Source organism: Crocodylus porosus, unplaced genomic scaffold (genome assembly GCF_001723895.1).
Source record: "Crocodylus porosus isolate Cpor-Errol unplaced genomic scaffold, CroPor_comp1, whole genome shotgun sequence".
Taxonomy (NCBI): domain Eukaryota; kingdom Metazoa; phylum Chordata; order Crocodylia; family Crocodylidae; genus Crocodylus; species Crocodylus porosus.
Genome location: NW_017728938.1, coordinates 702,745 through 728,576, shown reverse-complemented (window position 1 = coordinate 728,576; position 25,832 = coordinate 702,745). Strand labels below are relative to the sequence as shown.

Sequence of the window (25,832 nt, the reverse complement as noted above, 5' to 3'; positions counted from 1 at the left end):
CAACCTGGGCACTGCTGCTTGAAGCAGCCCCGTCCGATTCCCGCTACTTCGTTTCCACAGCAACGATCACAGGGCGTCCGGGATTCTGCGCGGGGTCCTTGCTATCCCGGGCATGCCTAACGCGCTGCCTGACTAACGGCTCGGCTGGGGCCTCCGCTCTACACAGGGTTACGCGTAGGTCTGCCAGCTGCTCTGCGCTGCGTGGACTCCGCATATGGTCTCGATGCGCGTCGTGGTTTATTCTGTTGCTTCTCAGTCAGGCAGTAGAGGCGTCGCCTGCGGCAGGGCGATGTTGTGCAGCCGCTGCGCCGGGCGCTGCTGAGTTGGCGTTTAGCGCCGGGTAAGGCAGGGCTGCGCGGCAGCCCAATGCTGGTGCCTGCGGCGTGGCGGGAGTGAGCACCGCTGCCCTTGTTCCGCGCGTCAGAGTCTTGATTGTGTCGGCGGTGGGTGGAGAGGATGTGCCCCAGCTCCGCCGCCCGCAGGCAGCGCTGAGCCCGGCGCGAGGCTGAGGCAGGTGCCGCCGACTGGCGCCGCTGCTGAGCGGGGGTCGCCTCGGCGCCGGCAGAGGTGGGCCTGGGCCCTAGGACTGCCCTCTGTAGCCGCGCAAGGTCCCTTGAGGCCCTGCAGCCGCGCTTCTTGTGCAGCAGCAGGTGAGCGGTGCGGGCACGGGCTCCGGGCGAGGGGGAGCCTGTCGTCGGGGGATGAGTTTGTGGCGAGGCTGGAGGAGCCGCTGGGTCTAGATGTCTGACTGCACGCGTCCCGCCTTCCCCACGGGTGCAGCAGGGCTGACATATGCTCCTGATGTTCGTGTTACAGCTCGAAGTGCGGTAAATCCGGGATCTAATTCACTGGCCAGAGCGCATTTAGCAGGCATTAGAGCCTGCCACAGGCGGCAGCTGTATCAGTGGGCGCTGGGGAAATTGTTGCTGTCACAAAACCTTCCTTAGCATCTGCGTGTGGCAGGATGGTCCTGAAATACGTGTGCTCAACTTAATACTTGTGCACAGTTCCCCTCAAGTGAATAAGACCGAGTATCACTGGGTTGGGGCCTGCATTACACTAAAAATACAACATTTTCAGGAAAAGTATTTATTTCCAGGAAAAACAATGTGTTCTGTTACCCAACATGAAAAAATTCTAAGAGTATGTAATATCATTATACATCTGTTCAGTGACACCAAGGGTGGGCAATTATTTTGATTGAAGGGACACTTAACAAGTTTTGGGAGCTGTTGAGGGCTACACAACATCTTTCAGAAGATAGAATTTGAAAAAATATCGATTAAAAAAATTAAAATATGTTATAGTTGAAGTTCAATATTTAGTGCATGATTTATTTCAAAAAATATTTTTTGTCCTGATTTGGGGTTTTTTTTGAGTAGTGTATGTAGAAGTACATTATTTAGAGCATAATGGCTCAAAATAAAGTCTTACTTTTCTATATTGGGGGTGGGGGAGAGGGTGCATGTGTGGGCGGCCTGCCTGCATTCTAGGTCCTGAGAGCCAGTTGTGGAGGTGGGGGGCAAGGAGGCTTACACAGCAAGGCTTGCCTGGGCCATGCAGGTATGGTCCACCCCATCTCCCCCACCCAGCCCAAGGCTGCCCCCATGGTGCTTCACATGGAGCCAGGGCTGTGCTTCCACAGGCCCAGTCCAGCGCCTGCCTGCATGCACAGCTTCCCGCCCCTCTCCCCCTGCCATCCCCTCCTGCCTCCAGAGGCTCCTCTTCCTCCTGCTCCTGATGTGCTGCTCAGGGCAGCAGGTAGTGCATGGAAGCAGTAGCAGCAGTGGCCATGGGGACGTGCCAGGGACCTCATGCTGAGCTAGACAGGGGAAGCTGCAGCTGGGTGGCTCCTGCCTCAGCAAGTGGGGACCTCATGCTGAGCTAGACAGGGGAAGCTGCAGCTGGGTGGCTCCTGCCTCAGCAAGTGGGAATCCAGCTCCCGGCTGCCTTCCACCCGCTCAGCTGCCTGAAGGCAGCTGCTCATCACACTATGGGCAGAGTGAGTGGAAGCTGGCCTGGAGCTGGAGACCCACATGCTGGGGCAGGAGCTGCACCACTGCAACTTTCCCCTACCTGGCTGGGCATCTGCTGCCTGGTGTGCATCCTCAAGGCTTCCCCACCCTGCCTGCTGCCTGGAGCCATGCAGCAGGGGCAAGAGGAGGAGCTATTGGAGACATGAGGAGCTGAGCAGTACCTGAGCAGCTGCAACTGCACCAGGAGCAGCCCCACTGGGAAGTGGTTCGCACTAGCCTGGGCTGTGGCTGGGGCAAGTGGGAGCACTGCACAGGCTGCCCTGGGCAGGAGCAGTGAGGGCTCAATCCCATACAGAGCACCATGGGCAACATACAACCAATTGGTAGGTGCCCACCCATGGGCTGGGTCCAATCAGTTGGTGGGCCAAATCCAGCCTGCAGGCCCTATTTTACACACCCCTGTTTTTATACTGTCCAGCCAGTATTTTCTGACTGTGATTTGTTGTTACCTTCATGTAAAGACTGTAGCTACTGATTTGGTATAAAACTTTTTCAGCTTCTGAATTTGTTATAAAATTGTGTTTACTAAGGTAGCATGTGGAAGTTGAATCAGGACGTACACGTTATCTTGTTTTTCATCTATAGATCAGTTATTGTCAGGGGTGACTAGGTATGTGTGAGGCCCATACTTTGACTTTCACATTCCATTCATGGATTAGAGGAGTCGTTTCTGCCAAAAGAATAATAAAGAAATAATACACTGGCTTTGGGTTTACTTCTTTTTTCTCTTAAACTGAAGGCAGTATCTTTTCTGATCTGGACTTCTGTTGTCCTATGTGGTCTGCTGACTGTTATTTTGTGTGTAGGTACATTTTGATTGTCTCTTATATTTGCAGACAATGTACTGGACTCGCATAAAGCCTCCACAGCCAGTTAAGCATGGAAAAGATACAGATATTTGCTCTGCTACCTGGATGCTTTCTTGCCCAGATAGTTAAGTAGGTTGGCTCAGGGTCAAAAAGAACCCATCAAGAGTTTTTGAGAGCCCTTACAGATTGTGTTTGATAGCTTCTGTCTCTTATCTGTTTCAGTATGGGTAAATTGAGTGAACCTATATATACACAGCTAGTTTGATAGCTTTGGTTTCAGCCTGGTTTGTATAGGCTGAAGTAGTCAGGTCTTTTCTGGAAAACTTTTTTTTCCCCAGTTCACAGCAAAATAGGGATTAGCTCTGCCAAAAAGTACCCAGTTCTTCCATCTCCTCCTTCCCAGTAAAGTTGATTCTTATCTTGAAGCATAGTCAAGCTAATGGAGCAAGAGACTAAAAGGCTGGCATAGTTCCAGCCTTCCTGTAGACTAATTTAACTTTATACAATTCATTTTGCTTGTCTCCTGCAGTTTCTCTGTCAGTAAAATGTATATGATAATACTGTCCCACTTAAAGCATACTGAGATTTATGGATGAATAAGTCTTGTGCATGAAGTAACTTACCATTGTTTACTCATGCCCCTCACCCTAAATTCTGCTTCTCTCCCTTCTGTTTATAGGAAGTACCCATTAGAAGTTGAGCCCTAACTAGATGTTTGCTTGGGTGCAAGTTTTGCCGGATCATTAAAATAGGATTGGGAGTTTTTCTCAAAGAAGGAAAATACTGTAAGTATTCTTTGTGTTCGATAAAATAATTTTACATTTGTAGGTCTTCTGTATCTATGAGTTGATACCATGATGTAACTGATATATTTTCCCACTTACAGGTTTTTAACGTGGTTATACTTAGCCACAAAGATACAAAGGGAAAATGACATTCAGAAAAGGTATGGGTTGGGTTTTTTTCAAAAGCATTCTGTGCTTTTTGATTTTCATGAGCTGTTATATGCTTCTAACAAACTCTCTCTCTTTTTCTCTCTTCAGTGAACATTTTCATCCTTGCATTGGCTGTTGTTATATTTTTATTAATTCTGCATCACAATTTTCTAGGTCTCAGTGACTTCTTGAAACGGGAACTGTCAGGTATAGTAGTTTTTAGTCTTACAATGAACACATGAGGTTTTAGCTTGCCTTTCTGTTTTAATTCTCTGCTGTATTAGATTTTCACTTATTTCTCCAGAACCAAGAGGAGCTTGGTTCTCATGACTGTGTGTTGCGGATTGAGGGTAATGAGGGTCATGAGTCCAAAAACAGAGCAGGAATCCAGTAGCTTTTGCTGCAGCTACATTTAGTGAAAAAATACAACTTTTTATGATTAAAAAATATTGCAGAGTCTATCGAGTCAGATAGTCATAGATTTTTATGGCTAGAAGATTCTTTTAGGATCATCTGCAGAAGAGGGGTAATAAAATTAAAAACAATGATTTCTATATTGAAGCTAATAGTTTGAAAGAGATTCAGTTGATATGAAGACTCCCAGTATGGGAGGATTTATGATATCCCTAGGTAGTCTATGTAGCATTTTTGTATATGCCCAGTGTAGGCTACATGCTTATTGGTTCAGTTTAGGTCATTTTGAAAGTTTTTGGACTCATTAAAGACTTATACTGCAGTACCTGAGTCAAGAATGTGGAAGCTGGTGTACAGCAGCATCCCCACGATAGAAGAAATCACACACAGGCATCTTCTGTGGAAACGGCTTTTCCAGCACATTCTTCAAGTCCTTTGGTGACCGGCTGATGACAATGGGAGTAGGATTGTGATGTCTGGAAGCTCCTAGTCATGAGTTAGCACTTGGATGAGGTAATCAGGAGTGTGGTTCAACAACTATAACTGACTGAGCAGCCCTCTTCAAAATCCACTCTGCTCACTTTACATGGGGGGGAGGGGCTAGAAAAGGTGCCCTAAACATTTTTTTTTTCCTGACTGGATAACTGTGTCCAGTGGGATCACCTTTATTGCGGTCAAAATCAACAAAGACAATCATTTTCAGGACCTGAAACATCAGGACCCTCATGGACAATCCTAATAGTGAATGCCCAAAGTGCCACACCACAATCTTGGCTCAAGAACTCAGGCAACACAACATCAACGTTACTGTACTGAGCAAAACCCAGCAAGCAGGAGATGGGCAGGTCAAACAACAAGGAAGCAGCTATACCCTCCTCTGGAAAGGAGAATGTTGGCTTTACAGAGTTGGTTTTACCATCAAGAATGAATTCATAAACCAACTCAACTAATTTCCTCTCAGAATTAATGAGTGCCTCATGACTTTCTGTCTTAAATGGGTAGGGATCTGATATGCCACTGTCATCAGCACATATGCCTAGACTCTTGACGCCACTAATGAAGTCAAGGAAGAATTACATTGCAGTCTTGACCAAGTCCTTTCTGATGTTCTGGAAGGAGACAGACTCATTCTTCTTGTTGATTTTAATGCCAGAATTGGAAGGGACTTGAACCTCTGGAACAGAACCATTGGCAAGGAAGGAGCAGGAAAGGTCAACTCCAGCCACATCCTCCTCTTGCCCAAATACACAGAACATGGACTCACCACCACCAACATCCTGTCCTGCCAGAAAAATGGGCACAAGACATAATGGCAGCACCCACGATCCAAGCATTGGCACTTGACTGACTATGTCATTGTTTGTGTCTGGGATCGCAGATGTCCGCATCACCCAACTTGTGTTAGGAACTGACAATTGCTGGACCAACTGCTATGTTTGGTTATGTCATTCAAACAGTCTCCTGAATGATGGCTGCAGCAAAAGCAATGTCAACAGAAGATCAATGTCGGGGGACTCAAGGACCCAATCAGGTGAGCCTTCTTTCTGCAGTGCCTCGATGGAAAACTGGTGAATTCTAGTCAACAACAATGGAAGAAAGTCGGTAGCATTTGGGGTGCCTTTAAGTCCATTAGCATCTGCAGAGAGGCAGTTGGATCCTCTACTAGGAAACATCAAGACTGGTTTGATGAGAATGGCTGGGAGACCCAAGAGTTGATCGACTGCATGTGAAAGACCTTTTGTACTTGGCAGAACAACAACTCCTCCAAGCAAAAGAAATTGAATTTCCAACAAGGCAAGACAGAGGTCCAAAGGAGGACCTGTGTTATGAAGAATAGATGGTGGAAAGACAAAGCAAAGGGGATGCAGCATTTCACTGACATCCACAATATGCTTGATTTATTCATTAAAACCAAAGCCATCTGTGGTCCACTCAGGGATGGAGGAGACCTGATCAAAGGAAAGGGGAGCCATTAATGCCTGTTGGAAGGAGCATTTGGAAGACCTGTTCGGTCAAGACTGTTGTTTACAAGTGTTCTCAACTCCATCCTGCAACATCCAGTCAGAGACTATTTCTGAATCCCTCCAACTCTTGATGAGGTGAGGAAAGCCATCAAGCAGAGTAACAGGGTACCTTGAGCTGATGGAATCCCCTCTGAAACGTTCAAGCAAGAGGTTGAGGAGCTCACATCACAGGCCCATGCCCTCATCTTGAGGATCTGGAATGATGAGGAAATCCCTGACGTGAACACTATGATCATGACTGTCTTGAAGAAAGGAAATGTTTCCAACTGTGGAAATTACCTTGAAGAGGGACCACCTTGTTGTCTGTCTATCACAGGAATGATCACTGAGAAAACCCTTCTGAACCATCTCCTCCCACTTGCTGAAGAGCTGCTCCTGGAGTTTCAGTGTGGGTTTAGGGTATCAAGAGGCACAACTGATACGATCTTCACAGCTTGCCAGTTGCAGGAAAAATGTTGGGAACAACATAAACCTCTCTGCGTTGCCTTTCTTGACCACACACAAACCTTCAGCTCTGTCGGTCAAGAAGCACTGCAGAGGTACGGATGCCCATGGAAATTGGTCACCATTCTTTCCCTGCTCCGTATGCAAGCGGTGGTTCTCAATAACAGATCTATCACAGATCCCTTTGAGGTTAAGACAAGAGTAAGCAAAGCTGCATCATCGCTTCAACACTCTTCTCAATATTTTTACCATGATGCTATATCTGACTGCCAGCAAGCTTCCAGTTGAAATGGAGCTAAACTACTGAATAGGGTTGAAAAATCAGTTAAATGATTAATTGTTTAACCACTAGGTGTAGTGATAAATAAAGTTAGTAGTGAAACTGGTTAGCTTACTGGTTATCCTTTACCATAGGGTGGGCAGAGTCTGGCAGGGAAGAATAGAAGGGAAGCCTTGAGGTGCCCCAGCAGGAATCAGAAAGCAGCAGGGTAGACAGGAGAGATGGGAGGGGCAAGGGTAACTAGTACCCACAGCCAAAGAGGAAAAGAAGAAGCCTAATGACTCATCAGTTAAGCAGTTAGCTTCTCTCCCTTGGTATTCCCTCCCTCCCACCCAGTGTAGGGCTTCACATGGGCTGTGTTTTCTGGCTAGGCTTGCCTCTTCCCCCTCCTCCATCTTCTCCCCTCAGTCAAAGAGTTCCAGGAGACGGAGCAGCTCCCAGCAGCAACTGTCTAAGCTGCTGTGTTGTCAGTTAATTACTTAACTGATATAACTAGAGGAAGTTAAATTTAATGTTTTTAAAACGATATTTGCATCCATACTACCAAATGGAAAAGCTGTTTCATCTCAACAACTCTGAGCAAAAACCAAGACAACCCTGACTTCAGTCATCGAGCCATTACCTTTACTGTTTACAAGTTTGTACAGAATCTTGCACAGTAAAGCTTAGAATCCCGCTTGGGGACTGGAAGTACTAAAATAACAGAAATAATTGAAATAATAAGATTATTCCACATAACAAATGTGCCTGAACTTCCTTTGCTGCATACAAATGTGCATAATTACTCTGTTTGTAGATTCAAATGCATTGGGACTCCAGCCCATTGATTTTATACCTGAGGCTCCCCAAAACCTGATAGAAAAAAGGAATGAGAGAGAAATTCCTGTGGTCATTACAGCATCAGAAGACCGGCTTGGAGGCATCATTGCAGCCATAAACAGTATTTATCATAACACAAAATCAAATGTGATGTTCCACATCATCGCTCAAAACAATACTGTGGATCACCTGAGGTAAGTTGTACTCTTCCGAGTCATGCCTCTGCAATTTTAACATTTTGCTTTATTTTATATGCTATATCATCAATCACTTTTCCTGCTACCATTCCATGTGCTTTGCATGAATTAGCTCTACTTTGCGTGACTTCTATCTTCTCAGTTTCCTGGCTTTTTAAAAAAAAAAATATTTTAAAAAGTAGTTGCTACAAATATACACATACTCAGAATCGATAACATTCAGTAAACCCAGAAACCACAGTGATTCTAGTGATTTGGGCTCTTGTCAGGGAATATTTTTTTGTTCCCAGTAGTGACTGGTATTAATTCAGGGTTCAGCTCTTATTTGACAGGATGTGGGGCTGCTAGTCAGGTTAGCTTTCAGGTGAAGACAATGTTGCTGGTACAAATGGGGGAATATTGAGTAAAAGATCACAAAATACTTTTATTTTTTTTTAAAAGAGGCTTGGTTCCATAAATGTTGCAGAGAAACAAATGCATGCTTACCTGTTGTACATTCTTAAAGTCTATTTTCTTTAAAGCAGTAACACTTTTTGATGGAAGACAAGTTCTATGATGAAGGGTACCAGTGAATTTTCCTGATTTTTAGATTGGCATTTGACCCTCTTTTTCCTGCTCATCAGTATTGCCTTTAGTAATAAAAGTGTGAATTTTTTATATTAAACCAGAACCATCTTTGGCACCTCGACTTATCACTTGCAAGTCTTTAGAGAAAATGTTATCAAAGGGGGTTTTTTTGTTTGTTTATTTTTGTTTTGTTTCTTTGGGGTTTTTTACTGTATACATTGGATATATTTTCCTTGGAATAATAAATAATGCCCAGCACACAATTTGCTGTGGCTGTTATAGACAGATGAAGTACTGTAGTTTTTTCTTGCAGTGGCATGTCTGGCACAGTTTTCTTAAGGGTGTGCATGCTGTTGTAGCTGTTTAATTAATACTGGCTAGTCATGTCATTTCTGAGCCAGTTAGGACTCAGGACTGTGCTAAATACTATAACAATGTGAGAGAGAGCCTCAGAACATTAGGCTAGCCAGCATCTCAGGCCACAATCCTGTAGCGAGCTCTGTGTGGCTTTGTTGGTACACCCTACTGATTTCTACCATAGGTGTAACAGGTGCTACTGTTATTTTAAGGTGTAAGTACAGCAGGGTAGCTTTGTTCCATAGGCAGGCAGCTGAGCAGAAGTTAGCTGAACTACAGTAAATTTATTGCATGGGACAGATTTCCAAGCAACCTGAGAGTAAAGGGTGCATGCAGCTGGAATAAGCTGCAGTAGGAAAGGGCAGGCTGGCCATTAGGAAAAAGAGGAAACCCTTGTGTTTGATGAAGGAGTCACCTGACTGGAAGGGACAGTGCATTAGGGCATGTAAGCCTAGTGCCTGAAGTAAGACAGGCAGTCTGGTACTGCATGCTGCAGGGAACGTATCTCCTGGGAGAGGGGTGCAGGAGACAGCCTGTCAGACACCCAAGCCACCCATGACAGCTAGGAGGTGATAGCGTGAAGGGAAGTACAACTTTAAGGGGGGGTGCTACCGCAGAGCAAGGGAGACATTTAATTTGGAAGCAGGTCCCTTGTGTCTGCGTTGCATTTAAGTTTGATACCAGAGGACCAGGTTGTGGCTGTATGGGAGGATTGGTAGCCACATAGTAGGGTGCCTGGGGTCACTCGGGGTAGCAAGCCCTGTGAAGGCCAAGGGAGAGCATGAGTGAGATGGGGCAGGCTGGAGCTGTGGGGGCCAGAGCCTGTGCCCTGAGAGTGAGAGGCAGGGTAGGCTGGAGCCAAGGGGGCTAGGGCTAGTGGCTTAGGAATCCACAGCTAGAACAAACACTGGGCCAAAGCCAAGAGGGCTGAAGCCTGTAAAGGCTGGTACTTGGATGATGGAGTAACAGCTGCAAGGCATGGGCATTGCTACAGGAGAGCATGGAAGCCACAGTTATTGCTGCTAAGGCGGCTTGTGCTCTAAGGCCTGATAGAGCCAGTGGGTCACAAGTTAGTCAGGGAAATAACACAGGTGCCAGCTGGCTATGTGTGGCAATAGATAGCCAAGGGACTAAGGCTCACTTTGGAGCCCTGGGTCAGCCTCCCTAAGTATTATTAGATGTATCAAGGTGTGGCAGGAAAGGTAGAATGGGAGAGTGCTCCAAGGAGCTAGAGTGGGGCAGGAGGCACTTAGCTACCAGGGGTGTCACAGGGAGCTTTGGTCCTGCTACAATAGGGCACGCAATACATGTACATTCTCTAGACAAGGAAACCATCAACAAAGAGCTAGTAATCCAAGACTCATTTGTGTTAGCATTCCTTGGATCTTCTCTGATTTATTCTTGCCTTATTTTTATCTTGTCTAACCAAATCTGTGACTTCTCCTTCTCTCTTCTGTCCTGTGCAGGTCATGGCTGAGTAACACTGTTCTGAAAAATGTGAAATACCAAATCATAGATTTTGATCCTCATGTTTTGGAAGGAAAGATGCCGGTGGATTCAGAACAGACAGACTCCATAAAACCAGTGAGTCTGATTGTTGATATTAGTATTTGTTATCACTCATGTGGGTGGATAGACTGGAGATATCTGGCCAGAACAGTTTTTTTGCAGGAAGTAGATTTAAATATAAATGTAAAGATACAGATGTTTGTTTTATATCCAAAACTAGGTTTATATAACTTTTAAGTTACAATGATCAAGGCACAGCCAAATTCATAGGATTGAACCTAGACTAGATAGAAATTGAGGTAGTTAAGTAGGGAGTACATTTTCTGATTCTATTGTAAACCAGTATACCAGCAGGAAATACTTTGCAGCTGTAAAGCTTATGTTTCATAAATAATGAAGAAGTCTCCTTAACAACTTACCTTTATTAAATATCATTGATTTCTGAAGAAAAGTAGAAGTATTAATTCTGGAGTCCTAGTCCTATAGTTTGGGCAACTACACTTGGTTCTTTAAATTTCACTTGCACTTTCATTTGAATTAGAAATCATTCACTTCTTTCATCTAATGCAAAATGACGCCCTGCTCTGGGATTGTGAGTACCAAGATGCCTCTGCATTTCATTGGTTAGGAATATGCAATGGGATATTTCAGGTTAATCTTGATTACGTTAGTAATAATGGCTAGATGTAAGTAGTAGAAGTGACTGAGCCCTTCAGTCATAATCCCAAGAACTGTAATGAACCAATATAATATTTCTTAGTGGAAACAAAATTTCTAAATACATAGTGATTGGCAGAGATGCACTGATGCATTGATCCAATAGTGGATCTGCACCGATATAAAGAAAATTGACTATATTGGAAATAGGCTTTTTTGCCTGATGCGGCCAGTAATGTGGTCGATAAATGCCCCATGTGTGCACAGCTGCAGCATGCATGGGGCCGGGAACATAGCCCGGAGAGCTGTGTCCAACTGTTAAGTTGGGTGGGGGGGTGCAGATTGAAGCCTCCAAGGTGATGGAGGGAGTGGGGTAGGTCCTGGGGCACTGCCAAGCCAGCGTAGAGCGGGGTGTGGGACAGAGCCCACCCCTTCCACCACAACATACTTACCAGCCAGACACTGCTATTCAAGCTGGCGGGCTATGTGTCAGAAATCAGATCGGTATTGGCCCAAAAAATCTCTTATCGGTGCACCCCAGCGATTGGCCTGCAATCTGAAATGTGGTCCATTGATTCCCCATCTGTAGAGAGTTCCAGTTACTTCTATACAACTTTGTGCAGGCTGAGTCAACAATATTGTATTGCATTATATGACCAGGACCACATAAATTAATTCATGGTTTCAAATTGCCGTGCAAAATTAAGTTGGTATTTTCAAAAGAGCCAAAGCTACTTTCAGTGGGACTTGTACTCCTTAAACATAAGTTGTTTAGGTGTTTTTGAAAATTCAGCTGGTAAGCCCCTATTTATATTTTTATAGACAGAGTGTCTTGATGGTTATTTTCATTGCACAGATTATCATTCACCAAAAAATTGGTGCCCAAAATAAGTCTCTCAGTTTCCTAGTCTTCTGTTGTTCTCCCATTTTACTTTCATTTCTCTTTTTTTGCTTTTATTCACAGTTAACCTTTGCAAGATTTTACTTGCCTAATTTGCTTCCTTATTCAGAGAAGGCCATATATGTGGATGATGATGTAATAGTGCAAGGTACTGGACCTTTTCATTCTTAAGCTTACTAGGTAAATAGTAATTATTCTACTAGAATGTGCAAGGTCTCAGACACCAGCCAAATGCTTCTGCTTCATGTAGAAAAACTGTCTGTAAAAACCCATCAAGTAAAAGTCTGCATACTAGAAAGAAACCTCTTTTTGTCCCTATATGATGATGAGCTTCTTCTGTCTTGCTGAAGCATGAAAATTAGTGACTTGCAATACTTTTTTCTGTCTAGGTCTGATGAAGTTAGAATCATGGAAAGTTAAGGCTGGAAGGGACCTTAGGAGGTCATCTATTTGAACCCCCTGCTCAAAGCAGGACCTGCCCCAACTAGATCATCCCAGCCAAAGCTTTGTCTAGTTGGGTTTTGAAAACCCCCAAGGATGGAGCTTCCACCACCTTTCTGGGTAACCTGTTCTAGTGTTTTACTACCCTCCTAGTGAGAAAACTCTGCCTTAAATATCTAACCTAAACTTCCCTTGCTGCAACTTGAGACTGTTGCTCCGTGTTCTGTCATCTGCCACCACTAAGAGGACCCTAGCTCCATCCGCTTCCGAACCCCCACTTCAGGTAGATGAAGACAGCTGTTAAGTTCGCTCTTAGTCTCCTGTCTCCTCTTCTCTAGACTAAATAAGCCCAGTTCCCCCAGTCTTCCTTCATAAATCATGTCCCCAGCCCCTCACCATTTTGTCACTCCTCTGCTTGACTCTCCAATTTGTCCACATCGTTTTTGTAGTGGGGAGCCCAAAACTGAACACAGTACTCCAGATGTGTGCTCAGTTAAGGGGAATAATCACTTCCCTTGGCCTACTGGCAACACACCAACCAATGCAGCCCAGTATGCCATTGGCATTGGCCTTCCTGGCAGCCAGGGCACACTGTTGACTCATTTTCAGCTTATTGTCCACTGTAAACCCCAGGTCCTTTTCTGCAGAGCTGCTGCCCAGCCAGTCAGCCCCCAGCCTGTACTGGTGCATGGGATTGTTCTATCCTAAGTGCAGGACTTTGGATTTGTGCTTGTTGAACCTCATGAGGTTATTCCTTTTGGCCCAATCCTCCAATTTGTCTAGGTCACACTGAATCCTAGTCCTATCCCCCAGCTTGGTGTCATCTGCAGACTCTATGCTATTTTCTAAGTTGTTGATGAAGACATTGAACAAAACCAGACTCGGGACCAACACCCAGGGGACTCCATTTGATACCAGCTGCCAACTAGACATTGAGCCATTGTATACTAGCTGAGCCCAATGCTCCAGCCAGTTTTCTATCCACCCTACAGTCCACTCGCCCAGCCCATATTTCCTTAGCTTGCCTGTGAGAATGTTGTGGGAGATCATATCAAAATCCTTGCTAAAATCAAGATACACCAACCGCATCCACCAGTCTCCCATATCCATAGAGCTTCATCAGAGAAGGCAATTACGTTGGTCAGGTATGAATTGTCCTTCGTGAATCCATGCTGAATTTTCCTAAATGCCCTTTTCTCCTCCAAGTGCTTACAAATGGATTCCTTGAGGATCTGCTCCACGATTTTTCCAGGGACTGAGGTGAGGCTAATTGGTGTGTAGTTCTCTGGATCCTGCTTTTTCCCTTTCTTAAATTTGGGCACTATGTTTGCCCTTTTCCAGTCATCTGGGACCTCTCTTGATTCCCATGAGTTTTCAAAGATGATGGCCAATGGCTCTGCAGTCACATCAGCCAATTCCTTCAGCACCTTTGGGTGCATCCCATCCAGCCCCATGGATTTGTACACATTCAGCTTTTCTTCCATAACCTGTTCTTTTACCACTGAGGGCTACTTACCTCCTCTCCAGCTGTGCTGCCCAGTGCAGTAGTCTGAGAGCTGCCCTTGCCTGTGAAGATGGAGGCAAAAAAGGCATTGAGCACTTCAGCCTTTTCTGCAACCTGTGTCACAAGGTAGCTTCCCCCATTCAGTAAGGGACTCGCATTTTCCCTGATCCTCCTCTTGCTGCTGACATACTTGCAGAAACCCTTCTTATTACCCTTCACATTCCTTGCTAGCTGCAATTCCAACTGTCTTGGCCTTCCTGACTTCATCCCTGTATGCCCAAGCAATGCTTTTATATTCTTCCCTAGTTATTTCTTCAAGTTTCCATTTCTTATAAGCTGCCTTTTTGTGATTTAGTTTACTGAATAGTTCCCTTCTAAGCCAAGCTGGTTTTCTGCCATACTCACTGGTTTTCCTGCATGTCAGAATGATTTGTTCCTGCACTCCTCAGTAAAGCTTCCGCAAGTACAGGCAGCTCTCCTGGACTTCTTTTCCACTCAGTCTGGCTTCCCAAGTGGATCCTGCCCATGAGTCTCAATCATCTTGTGGTTACTGCTGCCTAAGTTGCCATCCACTAATACATTCCCCACCAATTCTTCCCTGTTTGTGATCAGCAGGTCAATAAGTTGTTCATATAGTGTTGATACTCTTTTAATTTTTGCAGTTAAACTATATTAAGTACTTGAAAAAATAACTTGTGATCTTACTGGTACCACGTATTTGATTGTCATTCTCTTTAAATTTGTAGTGGGGCAGAATTATGTTACCATTGTGCATTTAAATGGCAGCTATCCTGCCACTCACATGGTGTTTTACACTTATGCACAGTTTGCAATTCTATTAACTTTGCATTATGGAAATGTAAGCATGCATACAAAGACTACATGCTTGTCAAAAAAACAGAAAGGGGGGTTGTCCATGGTTTATACCCAAAAGCAGGGTGGTTAGGGTACTTGTTCAGGAAAAAGGACACTAGCTTCTAAGTCTGCCTCACCCAGAGACAGAGGCAGATCCAGAAGGGTGCACTGGTGCAGATGCACCCCTTTTCAGTCAACACTGCTGCACGAGCAGCAGCCAGGGATTTAAAAATAATTCCTGAGTAAGGTAAGAATTTTCCCCCTCCCTTCTCCTCTGTGCTCAGCAGCATGTCCCCTCCCCTCCCCTTCCTCTATTCCCTGTCCACTGCTGCTGCTATCCCCAGCTGCCCCGAGGTGTGGGGGAAGACTCCAGAGGAAAGTGGACAGTGGCAGCAGCAGGCAGATTCCTCCTTCCTGTCTGGTCCCCCTGGATATTCCTTGCGTGCCCAGGAGCAAGCATGACATAAAGCAACCTACCTGCTGCCACCACCACTATGGCTGTGCTTTCTGACCAAGCCTGGCTCTACATGCAGCCCAGTTGGAGTAGGGCAGGAGTAACTTCCAAAGGCACCCGGGGTCAAGAGACTAGACCTGCCCAATTGTATGGTGGATGGATGGGTCCCTGTGCAGAGAAGTTAGATATGGGGTGGGTAAAATATGGCCCACAGGCTAGATCCGGGCCACCAAGCACTTTCATTGGGCCCATACCACCTACCAACGAATTGTATCCTGCCCAGCCCTTCCACCTGCAAGAGTGGAAGTGAGTTGCTCATACCCCCAACATACCCTATCGCACCTCAGTCCCACTTTTATGGACGGAAGGGCCCTGGCCCAGCCAGCATGCACCTTCCAAGTGCTGCTGCAGTCACCCCACAGGGGACCTGCTTGGCTTTCCCAGCATCCCACTTGCTCCAGGCAGCAAGTAGGGAAGTGGTGGGGTGGGGGTAGAGCTGCAGCTGAGCAGGAGCATGGGGTTGCAGCTGGCAGCAGCGCAGAGCCCACATCCAGGGGTGCGACAGAACCATAGAGCTCGGGTGGGCAGCATGTGGGTGTGAGGGAGGGTGGGGAGGATGTGGGGACCCCCCTCACTCCTTCCATAGTGCACAGCCCCAGCAGGCAGTAGCTGCAGCAGCAGGTGGGGTCGCTCAGGGTGTTTATGCCTGGCACCTGGCTGGTGCCTGGCAGCAAGTGGCTCTGGCCAGCACTGCACATCATGGTGAGGAGCCCAGTCCCTGCTGGACTGCCCCTATTGCTGGTGCTCCATGCTGCACATGCACAGTCCCTGCACTTGCGTGGCATAGGAGGGAAACCACACAGGTCCTGGGACTCCGCCAGAAGTGGAGGGGAAACCCAGCCCCTGCTTCCCTTGCGGAGTCCCAGGACCTGCGCATGGGGCTTCCTTCCCATGCTGTGTAAGTGTGGGGGCTGCATATTCGTGGTGGGGAGCGCTAGCAATAAAGATGGCCAGGTTGGGGCTGCATTCCTCACCGCAATGTACAGCACTGGTTGGAACCATGTGCTGCTGGGTACAAGTGCCCCAAGCACCCCCACCTGCTGCTGCACCCTCAGGGGTGTATTCTCACCCTCCCTCACACCCCAAAAATGCCACATACCCACACCCTGCCCCTGCAACCCCCCACATATACACGTCCCCAACATGCCCTAATGCCCCCTCACAAGCCCCCCTACAACCCAACACACATGCACAATATACAAGACTAAAAATTTATTTTTGAGTTATTTTGCAATTATCTCTGTATACAGTATGCAAATACAAATCATAACAAAAATATTTTTTGTAATAAAATTAAAATATGTTATAGTAGGTGTTTGACTTCTAGTGTATGATTTAGTTTCTAAGATGGCAAACCACCCTCTAAAAAGGAGTATTTCTGGGAGGCAAGGGGAGGGACTTCTGGTGACAAGTGACAGGGGTTAGGGGTAGAACTATGGCAGCCAGGAGGCAGGGCAGCTGTCAAGGGGCGGGGCTACCCATGTGGCCCTCGCAAGCTTGCCAAGCTTCATTAAGCAGCCCTCCACCTTAAGTAATTGCCCGCCTCTGAGTTAGATGCAGGTTCAAACCCCCACTTAAGCAAGGCAGCCTATGACACAGGTCTCTCGCTTACTGGGTAAGTTCCCTAGACTCTCAGTTCTTTGAGTTAAGATATGAGAAAACCCTTCTCCCTCATCTAACACCTTTTTAGTATTGGGTTTTTGCCTAGCTACCTTTTGACTTTCATGCCCACATTAGGCATATGTATGTGGCCAGTGTGTAGTCTACTGATCAGACTCTGAAAGTACATATGTTTTAAGTGTTCACAGTGCAGGGGCATAGTTACCCAGATTACAGGTGAATTTATAGGCTGCCTGACAATAAACGAGGCATGAGACTGGTCTACAGCTTGACCTCTTATTGCTTGTACCCCAAACCACAAAAACAGACTTTGGGACAAGAGTTTATCTGGCTACCCATGACAGCACAACATAGAAAACAGGTACCTATACTGACTGGAAAGACATGAGAAGGGGGCAGAGGGTGGTACAGAGACTGGTAAGCAGGTCTTCTGGAATTTGTTGAGTTGTCCAAATTGCCTTCCAGCCTATATCCTATATTTATAGATGACTTATTCTAATATTGTAAAAAATGTTCTTTGATTGACTTTATGTACATTTTTTTGTTTCCCTGAGACTTTTTGGACTGGATTGAACCAGGCTTGGAAACAGGGGTGACTGGTGCCTCCTGAGTCTGGGGAGGGGGCACAATTTGTAAGCAGGCCAGAAGCCCCATATCCACTTCTATACTTCTATGCTGTGGCTTAATGCCGGCCCACGTGGCAAAAAAACCCTGCACCATCCTGAGCAGTGCCGAGTCGGGGGCCAATCTTGGGGGGGGGGACATGTGGCCCATGTGCCCCCCCTACCAGTTGTCTGTGCTCGGAAAGTATCAATTAGTTGGGATTCATATTCCTGTGAAAGTTACATTTTCAGAGAGGAAGGATTCCTTATCTCCTTCTCTTTGCTATTCTGGAATGCTGTTTCTTTTTCACCTTAGTTTACAGTTTAGGCTGCTTTGTTTTTAGAACTTAAATCTTAACAAAAATATTTATTACAGCAAAACAGCATCTAGTACATTTGGTTACACTAATCCATTTCAATAAGATAAAGCTATGATATACTTTATTTGAATCATCTAATTTAAAGCCTTGTGCTCTGTTTAATTTGATTTCATTACCGGTATAGTTGGATGTGTTGTTTGCTTCCTTTACTTTGCTGACCAAGCTGGTTGTCAGGCCTGGAATGATTCAATCTACAATCACTCAGAAACAGGTTTTGGGGCCTTCTGTTTAGCCACACTTCTCCAGCTTGGCCTAGATCCCTTGAAAATGGCCAAGGTTTGCAACAGCCTAGAATTGCAAAATGTGCATAAATGCCAAAATCAGAGACTGGAAAGACTGTCACTCAGGCATGCAAATGGAAATAGAATCCTGCCCTGGATGTTTAAATACAATATAACCTGTTTAAGATGGAAATGCATGGGACTGGGAAGAAGCTTTGGCTTAAAGATGTTTCTATCTTATCAGGAGAGCTACTTGCTCTGTTTAGTGCTGCTCTGCTTAGTGCTCACCCCCTACACACACAGACTGCCGTGCGTGCCTGCATGTACACACATACACTATGTACTTACTTTCCATGATATACAAGGTGACTCTCTACCAGTGGGCCCCAGATTTCCTTTCCATTTGCTTGTTAGTTGCTGACTTATAGGGAATTACATATAGTTAGTTTGTATAAGTTATGCAGGAATCGTAAGTATTTTCTGACATGAGTAGGTTTCCAGCTTTTTATAGGTTCTTAAATAGGTTTCAATATATTCTTATCTGATTAAATATACATTTTTAAACTTCAGAAGTAAAAAAAAATAATGCAGTTGAACTTTTAGAGTTACATGATTTATATAAAAGGCCCTGAGAAAATCACAGATTTCTTCTTGAAAATTTGCGGCACATGTGCAGGTAAAATATTGTTTTTCACAGAATATTCAGAGAACTACTACTGATCTTGGCCAAGGGGTCCCAGTAGTTCTGTGAATATTTCGTGAAAAATGATACTTTACCCTCACACATGTGGCATGCAGGCACACACCATAGATGGCAGAAGGCTGGGGCTAATGGAGCTTAACTTTGCCCAAATGCAGCGAGCAGGTGGTAGGATATTTGGACCCCAGGCTACTGCTGTGGTGGGCAGTGCTCCACATGCTGTCTGGCGGCAATCCTGGCTTGCATGCAGGCTCTGTGTCTGTGTGCTCCACCCCACACTGGCTGCAGCTGTCCAGAGGCCATGACTGAGCTGCTCTGTGGCCTCTGTGCAGCCACTTCTGCCCCGCACATGGGGGGGAGGGTGGGGCTAAATCCCGTTAGCCCCAGCCTTCCACCGCCTGTGCTCACAACATCTAAAAGTCAAGGTATGGGGTGAATTTTGTGATATCCGTGCAGTCCACAAAATCACGATTTTCTCAGGGCCCTATTTATATACTATACTACATGATAAAACAGTAGTTTAAAAGCAATCAAGACTCATAGTAGAGATGATATCTTTTATTAGACCAACAAGATTTTTGCAAAAAAATGTATTGAATTGCAAGCTTTCAGGCACAAACACCCTTCATCAGGCATTGGAGAAAAGATTGTAAAAGTTCTCCCAGGTAAAAATGAAAGTTCATATTTCATAGGATTATACAATAGTTTAGTACTTTCTTGCATGCCACACACCTCCAAATAATGCTCACACCTTGTTTCAGAAGGTGAAATGAAGAAGAAAAATATTAGCTGTTTGAAATAAATATTATTTTTATTATTTAGTGAATGTGATAGCCTCCCCGTTAACTGAGTTCAAAGTTATTAATCTGCCTCTTCATTTCATAGTTTCTAGGGTTGGAAGGGACCTGAGCAGATCATCTAGTCCGACCCCTGCCATGGCAGGAAAGAGTACTGGGGTCAAATGACCCCAGCAATATGTTCATCTAACCTCCTCTTAAACACCCCCAGGGTAGGAGCCAGCACCACTTCTCTTGGAAGTTAGTTCCAGACCCTAGCCACCCTGACGTGAAGTAGCGCCTCCTGATATCTAACCTAAACCTGCCCTCTGCCAGCTTGTGACCGTTATTCCTGGTCACTCCTGGTGGTGCTCGGGGGGACAGTGACTCCCCCAATGCCTGCTGATCTCCCCTGACGAGTTTATAACAGGCCACAAGATCCCCCCTCAGCCTTCTCTTGTGGAGGCTGAACAGATTCAGGTCCCGTAGCCTCTCCTCATAGGGCCTGCCCTGCTGCCCCCTGATCATACAAGTGGCCCTCCTCTGGACCCTCTCCATGCTGTCGACATCCCTCTTGAAGTGCGGTCCCCAGAACTGGACGCAATACTCTAGCTGCGGCCTGACCAGTGCTGCATAGAGGGGGAGGATCACCTCTTTGGACCTGCTCGAGATGCATCTGTGGATGCATGACAAGGTGTGGTTGGCCTTCCTAACTGCCTCCCCACACTGCTGGCCCATGTTCATCTTGGAGTCAGTGATGACCTCCAGATTCCTTTCCGCCTCTGTGCTGACAAGAGGGGAGTTACCTAACTTGTAGATATGGTGCCGGTTGTTCCTCCCGAGGTGCATCACCTTGCACTTGTCTGTGTTGAAACCCATCCTATTCTCATCCTATTTAAAAATGTGTGACGTTGTTTGTGTCTCCACAAGAGCACAGTGGGTTAGCACTGAGGCCCCAGCAGTGGAGGTTGGCTGCGCAGGGGCCTTGGCCTGTCCTGAACCTGTTTAACAGAGACTACTCTCTCCGTGTTAATTCAAAGCCAGCAATTTGACAAGTGGGGTTTGTCACAAGGAACTTATTTGTGACTTCCCGTGTTTCCCATTTCTTGATCCAAAGGGTATCTGCAGACGGGTCCTGATCCGGGAGGTTGCTCCATAAGGGGTGTCGCAAGGAAAGGTGGGGCTTGGTTGGATTAAACAGATCATCATAAAGTGGTAGGTGAGATGCAGCACAAATGGTTTCAACCAGCTGGAAACAATGTAGTCACTTTATCCTGCTCATGATCACACCTGCTCACAACTTCAGTCTTGTAACCTAACAGCTATTCTATTATAAAGTGTCTTTCTACAGCTTAGTCTTACTGTAGATGTGTCAGTTCCTTCAGGAGGCTGTTAGCATTTGAAGATCAGCCCCCTTGTGCAGGATAGGGTGTTTCAACTAAGGTAGCATTTGAAATGGGGGAGGTAAAGGAAATTATTTTAGGTATCATAAATTTCTTGTAAACAGTGCATAATATATTTGGCGGGTGTACATTTTTAAATATTTTGCTGCCTGAATTTTATTTCTTATTATTGAAAGCTGGTGTCAGCTGTGTAAACGACCACAAAAAAATGTGTTCAGTTATCACTGAAGTGGTATGTGTTGTTTTTTTTTTTTCTCTACTGGATTTTCAGATGATATTTTTGAACTTTACAACACTCCATTGAAGCCTGGACATGCAGCTGCATTTTCAGATGACTGTGACTCAACCACTAATAAATTTGCAGTCCGTGGAGCAGGAAATCAGGTCTGAATAGTTCTGATTAATCAGTATTATAGGCTTCAGTTTTTAGAAGTGGCTTCTAATTTTGTTTCCTACTTTTGCGCAGTTGAATTTTGGAACACTTGCCAATCAAGTGTCTCACTGGACCTGCCAAAAAGTGTAGCTTATTGTAACAAAATTGAAAGCCAAGTTTGGAACATACTGAAAAGTGGAGATATATTGGAAACGCTTTGAATTTAAGCTGTGCTCTAAAATTGAAGCAAGACACTATTCTGAAGAGAATACAATCAAAAACATAACATTCAGCTGATAAGTTTGTATTAGAGGTTTACCAATATATCGGTTGCATATTGGATCAGCACCAATAAAAGGAAAATTAACTTTATTGGCTATCGGCTTTTTTTGGCCAGTATAACCAATAATGTTCACTGCTAAATATAAAATTCCTTCTGGCCAGGGCCCCAGCTGCTGTGTGCATGTGCACAGGAAAACAGGCTGGGCAGCTTGGTGAGCAGCTCCCTACAGGTAAGTTTGTGGAGGGTAAGGGGCATGGAGTGGCAGCTCAAGGTTCCCACAGTGAGGGGGGGCATGGGGCAGGGGCTGGGGATAAGGATGCTGCCCAGCCAGGGCAGCAAATGAGACCTGGGACCAGGGCAGGGAGTGGGATGGAGCCATGGACAGTTCATCAAGGGGGCATTGCGGGGATGGGAGGGGCAGCTTCCTGCTGCTGTACTCAACCTCCCCCCCCCCACACACCCAGGGAGGCATGGGAGGGCATGTGCCCCCTCTGGATTTGTGCATGGGGTGGATGCGGACTGATTACTGTGGGCTTGGGGCTCCCTGCTCTCTTTCCCTCAGGAGCCCCGCACCAGCCATATACCCCCTGTCTGCCCAGCAGCAGTGAGGACAGTGAGTTATACCTTCTGCGGGCAGGGGGCACGCAGCTAGTGCAAGGCCACTCGGGCAAAGGCAGCATGGTGCAGAGCCCTGAGTCTACAGTGAGCAGCCTGCATCCACCCTCACCCCACTCAGCTCGGCTTCAGTTACAAGTGTCCCTGCACTTAAAATGGTGGCAGCAATGCTTGAAATTATGCCCATTTGAGTTTTAGTTCAAGCATCCTGCCACCATTTTTAAGTGCTGGGATGCTGGTCCCCTGGATGAGCTACCAGTGGCTCTGTCCTGCTCGCTGCCCCAGCCCTGGGTCCCATTCACCACTCTGGCTGGGCAGCTCCCCCAGCCCCTGCTCCACTCCCTAATAATAATAATAAATATTATTTTTATTATTTAATAAAATGTGCAGGTAAGTCTGTGGAGGGGCCTAGATCTGCCCGTTTACAGACTTACCTGCAGGGACCTGCTTTCCACACTGCCTGGCTACATTCCTGTAAATCGGTTATCAGGTAGGTATCGGCCAAGAAGATCTTTATTGGTGCACCCCTAGTTTTTATTTGCGGATCTGTATCATACACTTACCTTCAGCATTCCTGAAAGAACTGGAAAATTGTTCTGAAAGCTTGACACTTCAAGCTCTTGAAGCTCAAGAAAGGGATTTTTGTAAACACACTACGTGTTCTAGCAGAGATGCTGAATTTTTTTTAACTGGAGCTAGGTGGTATATTTTAAACAAAATCTTGCATTTAGGTGCAGTTAAGACTAAAAACTAATTTCAGTTATCTTCCTCTTGTTTTCAGTATAATTACATTGGATTCCTAGACTACAAAAAAGAAACGATCCGGAAGCTTGCCATGAAAGCTAGCACCTGCTCTTTCAATCCAGGGGTCTTTGTTGCAAATTTAACAGAATGGAAACTGAAGAACATCACTAACCAGTTGGAGAAATGGATGAAACTTAATGTAATGTAAGAATAAACAACAGGAGAGGGAGGGAAAACTATTGGGCTTTGCCTTATCATGATAAAATTTAATTGTGGAAATATAAATTACTAGATATGTAAACCTCTAGACATAATGCAGTGTACACTGGCTTTGAAAATCTACCATTTTAGGTGTACGTTAGCACCTTCAGCTAAAAAATTCTTTGTTTATTCTTCCCCTCTAGAGAAGAATTATACAGTAAGACTCTGGCAGGCAACGTGGCTACACCCCCACTGCTAATTGTATTTTACAAGCAGTATTCCAATATTGACCCTTTGTGGAATGTCCGACATCTTGGTAAGTATGAAATTTCAATGCTAAGGCTTAATTTACTCCCTCATTCATTTCACTAAATCCGTAACTGACCATTGTTAGGTGATAATGCAGCAAACTGTTTTTTTCATGTGGGTAAAGAGGAATATCTTTTTCCTGCTTTCCACTCTGTTCTCCCCAATTTCAGAACTCCAGTTGCAAATTTCTCCATCCATTTAGCTACTGGTTGAATCTACCTTTTAAAGCTTGTTTGATGATGAATAATGCATGGACAGCTCTAACACTGCTTTAACATGAATGTGAAGCCAAAGCAGCCTCAAAATATGGGAGCAATAGAAATGGTTTAAAACAGTGTTAATCTGCAATTCACAATCTAGCACTAATCTGTGAGGACTGTGTATCACTTTTTACCATCTTCCTCATACAGCATTTCCCTTGATATCTAACTCTGAATTAACATTGTGCATGCTAAGATGATGATATTGCTTTTAACTTTCTGCACAAGTATATGGTTTTGACTAACTTCTTTTTTTGAAAAAGGGTCTAGTGCTGGGAAAAGATATTCTCCACAGTTTGTTAAAGCTGCCAAGTTGCTTCATTGGAATGGACATTTCAAACCCTGGGGAAGAACAGCTTCCTATTCTGATGTTTGGGAGAAGTGGTACATTCCTGATCCTACGGGCAAGTTTAACCTGATTCGTAGACACTCAGAAGCTTATAAGGCAAAGTAAAATGGATTCTATAGACCTTTTTTTCCCCCCCCTCAGGAAACTATTGGAGCCAGATTATTTCCTGTCAGCAGTTTTGTATTACAGTTGCAGTCCTTGCCAATTTAGAGCACAGAAAAAAATATTAATTTAGGTGAAATGTTCAAATGTCCCAAAATGCATGCTTCAAGAGGAGACATTTTCTGCGTGACTGAGGAACCTATTTTAACAGCTCTAGGAAAAGCAGAGAAACACCATTATGAACTAGCATTTTTGCTTGATAATTTTTTACTTCACTCCACTACTAGTCTTCTGGAATTGACGATTTTGTCTGCACCTGGGTGACTACCATGTACTAAATTGCTGTGCAAGACTTTTATGAGAGAGAACTGGTACCGTTTGCTTCTGTTACCTATAAAATATGGACTTGATATCTGGAGCTTTCTGTTGCATGATGACTCATTCATGACTGTTTATATTTAACCCTTTCTTTGCATTAACTCTATATCTGGATCATCCTGCAGGCTGTGTCCAGGCTGCAGCAGTGTGGTCTCCATCTGCTGTAGTGACAACGGAGGTTAAGTAGCAGCAGTGTTAAGAGGCTCTTTCTCTTCTTTCATTGCAAAAAGCACCATGGTCTAAACCACCCATCTCCATGGACTGGATCCGGTTGTATGTTTGATTCCCCTGGTCTATATGAACTAACTTTCCAAAAGTCAATCTTCAGGTATCATTTAATTATGACACGCATATGTTGTTTGTTTGGTTTTTTTAGTGATTGATGAATTACCACTTGACACTAGTCTTTTTTAAAACTGTGGAGCAAGCTAAGCTTATTCAAAAATAAAAACAGATTTTAAATTATGTTGCATTCAACTTGCGATCATTGGAATATAGAAATGATATAAAACTCATTCTAGACTTGAGAATAATGCTGGGTCATGAAAAGGAAATTTGTCTGCTCTGTATTTAAAGTACTGAGGTTGTATTTGAAAGAATTTTTTCCTCGCTGTTTAAAGTAACTCAGCTGACCCTTACTTTAAAAGGAAACTAGCTTATTTAAACATACTTATGTAAGTACTTATTTAATCTTCAAATGAGGCCTATATAAATTATCATTTATATTTATTTATAGATTTGTATTTATATTATTTATTAAACCACTGTTTGTTTAAATATACCTAAATAATATAAATATAAAACACCGTTTTCCTTACAGTTTGTGTGGAGTATCATAAAATCCTGTGAGATTTAAGGAAACTGAGACACCACAAATAACCATGTTGCTGATTTCCTGCCATTTTCTCTCAAGGCAATTTATTGCATGAAGAGCACTTTATCTCAGACAAACGTAACGCTTAAAGGCACGTGAGGCCTTTATTAGCACTCCAAAATGTGAGAAGACAGACATTGTATGCCAATGAAGCACTTCAAGTGTTGCCATTCTACCTCAAAAATGACCCTGAATGAAATAGTTTCAATAGCAAGTGGTGTGGTGCTGTATTTTTCAAATTTTAATTTAGTAAATTTATTTATTCTATTTGTATGCTGCCCCTCCTAAAGAAGGCTAAGGGTGGCTTACAATAAAAGAAGCAGAGTAACTTATAAAATGGAATGGAACAAGAGAACAAAATAACTTAAAAGAGAACTAG

At 44.7% G+C, this 25,832-nt stretch overlaps 1 protein-coding gene across 3 annotated transcripts; it reads left to right on the top strand.

Annotated features, from left to right (window-relative positions):
- Positions 1-76: 76 nt before the first annotated feature.
- Positions 77-25,044, top strand: GLT8D1 (glycosyltransferase 8 domain containing 1). Of its 3 annotated transcripts, XM_019547417.1 has the most exons (11): positions 536-650; positions 3,525-3,630; positions 3,732-3,791; positions 3,889-3,987; positions 7,739-7,955; positions 10,349-10,466; positions 12,013-12,097; positions 21,237-21,349; positions 23,018-23,184; positions 23,385-23,497; positions 24,014-25,044. In XM_019547417.1, the coding sequence occupies exons 3-11, from the start codon at positions 3,776-3,778 to the stop codon at positions 24,202-24,204; spliced, it is 1,119 nt and encodes a 372-aa protein (XP_019402962.1). In that variant the 5' UTR covers positions 536-650; positions 3,525-3,630; positions 3,732-3,775; the 3' UTR covers positions 24,205-25,044. The 3 variants fall into 3 exon arrangements, with proteins under 3 accessions (XP_019402963.1, XP_019402962.1, XP_019402961.1); XM_019547418.1 differs by lacking the exons at positions 536-650; positions 3,525-3,630 and adding an exon at positions 77-340 and having other exon boundaries at positions 24,014-24,619; XM_019547416.1 differs by lacking the exon at positions 3,525-3,630.
- Positions 25,045-25,832: the final 788 nt, after the last annotated feature.

Excerpts from the sequence above, each read along its gene's own strand:
- GLT8D1 (XM_019547416.1), top strand. Across the intron at positions 10,467-12,012 it reads AGACAGACTCCATAAAACCA|TTAACCTTTGCAAGATTTTA; the intron begins GTGAGTCTGATT and ends TTTTATTCACAG. Across the intron at positions 21,350-23,017 it reads TCCGTGGAGCAGGAAATCAG|TATAATTACATTGGATTCCT; the intron begins GTCTGAATAGTT and ends TCTTGTTTTCAG.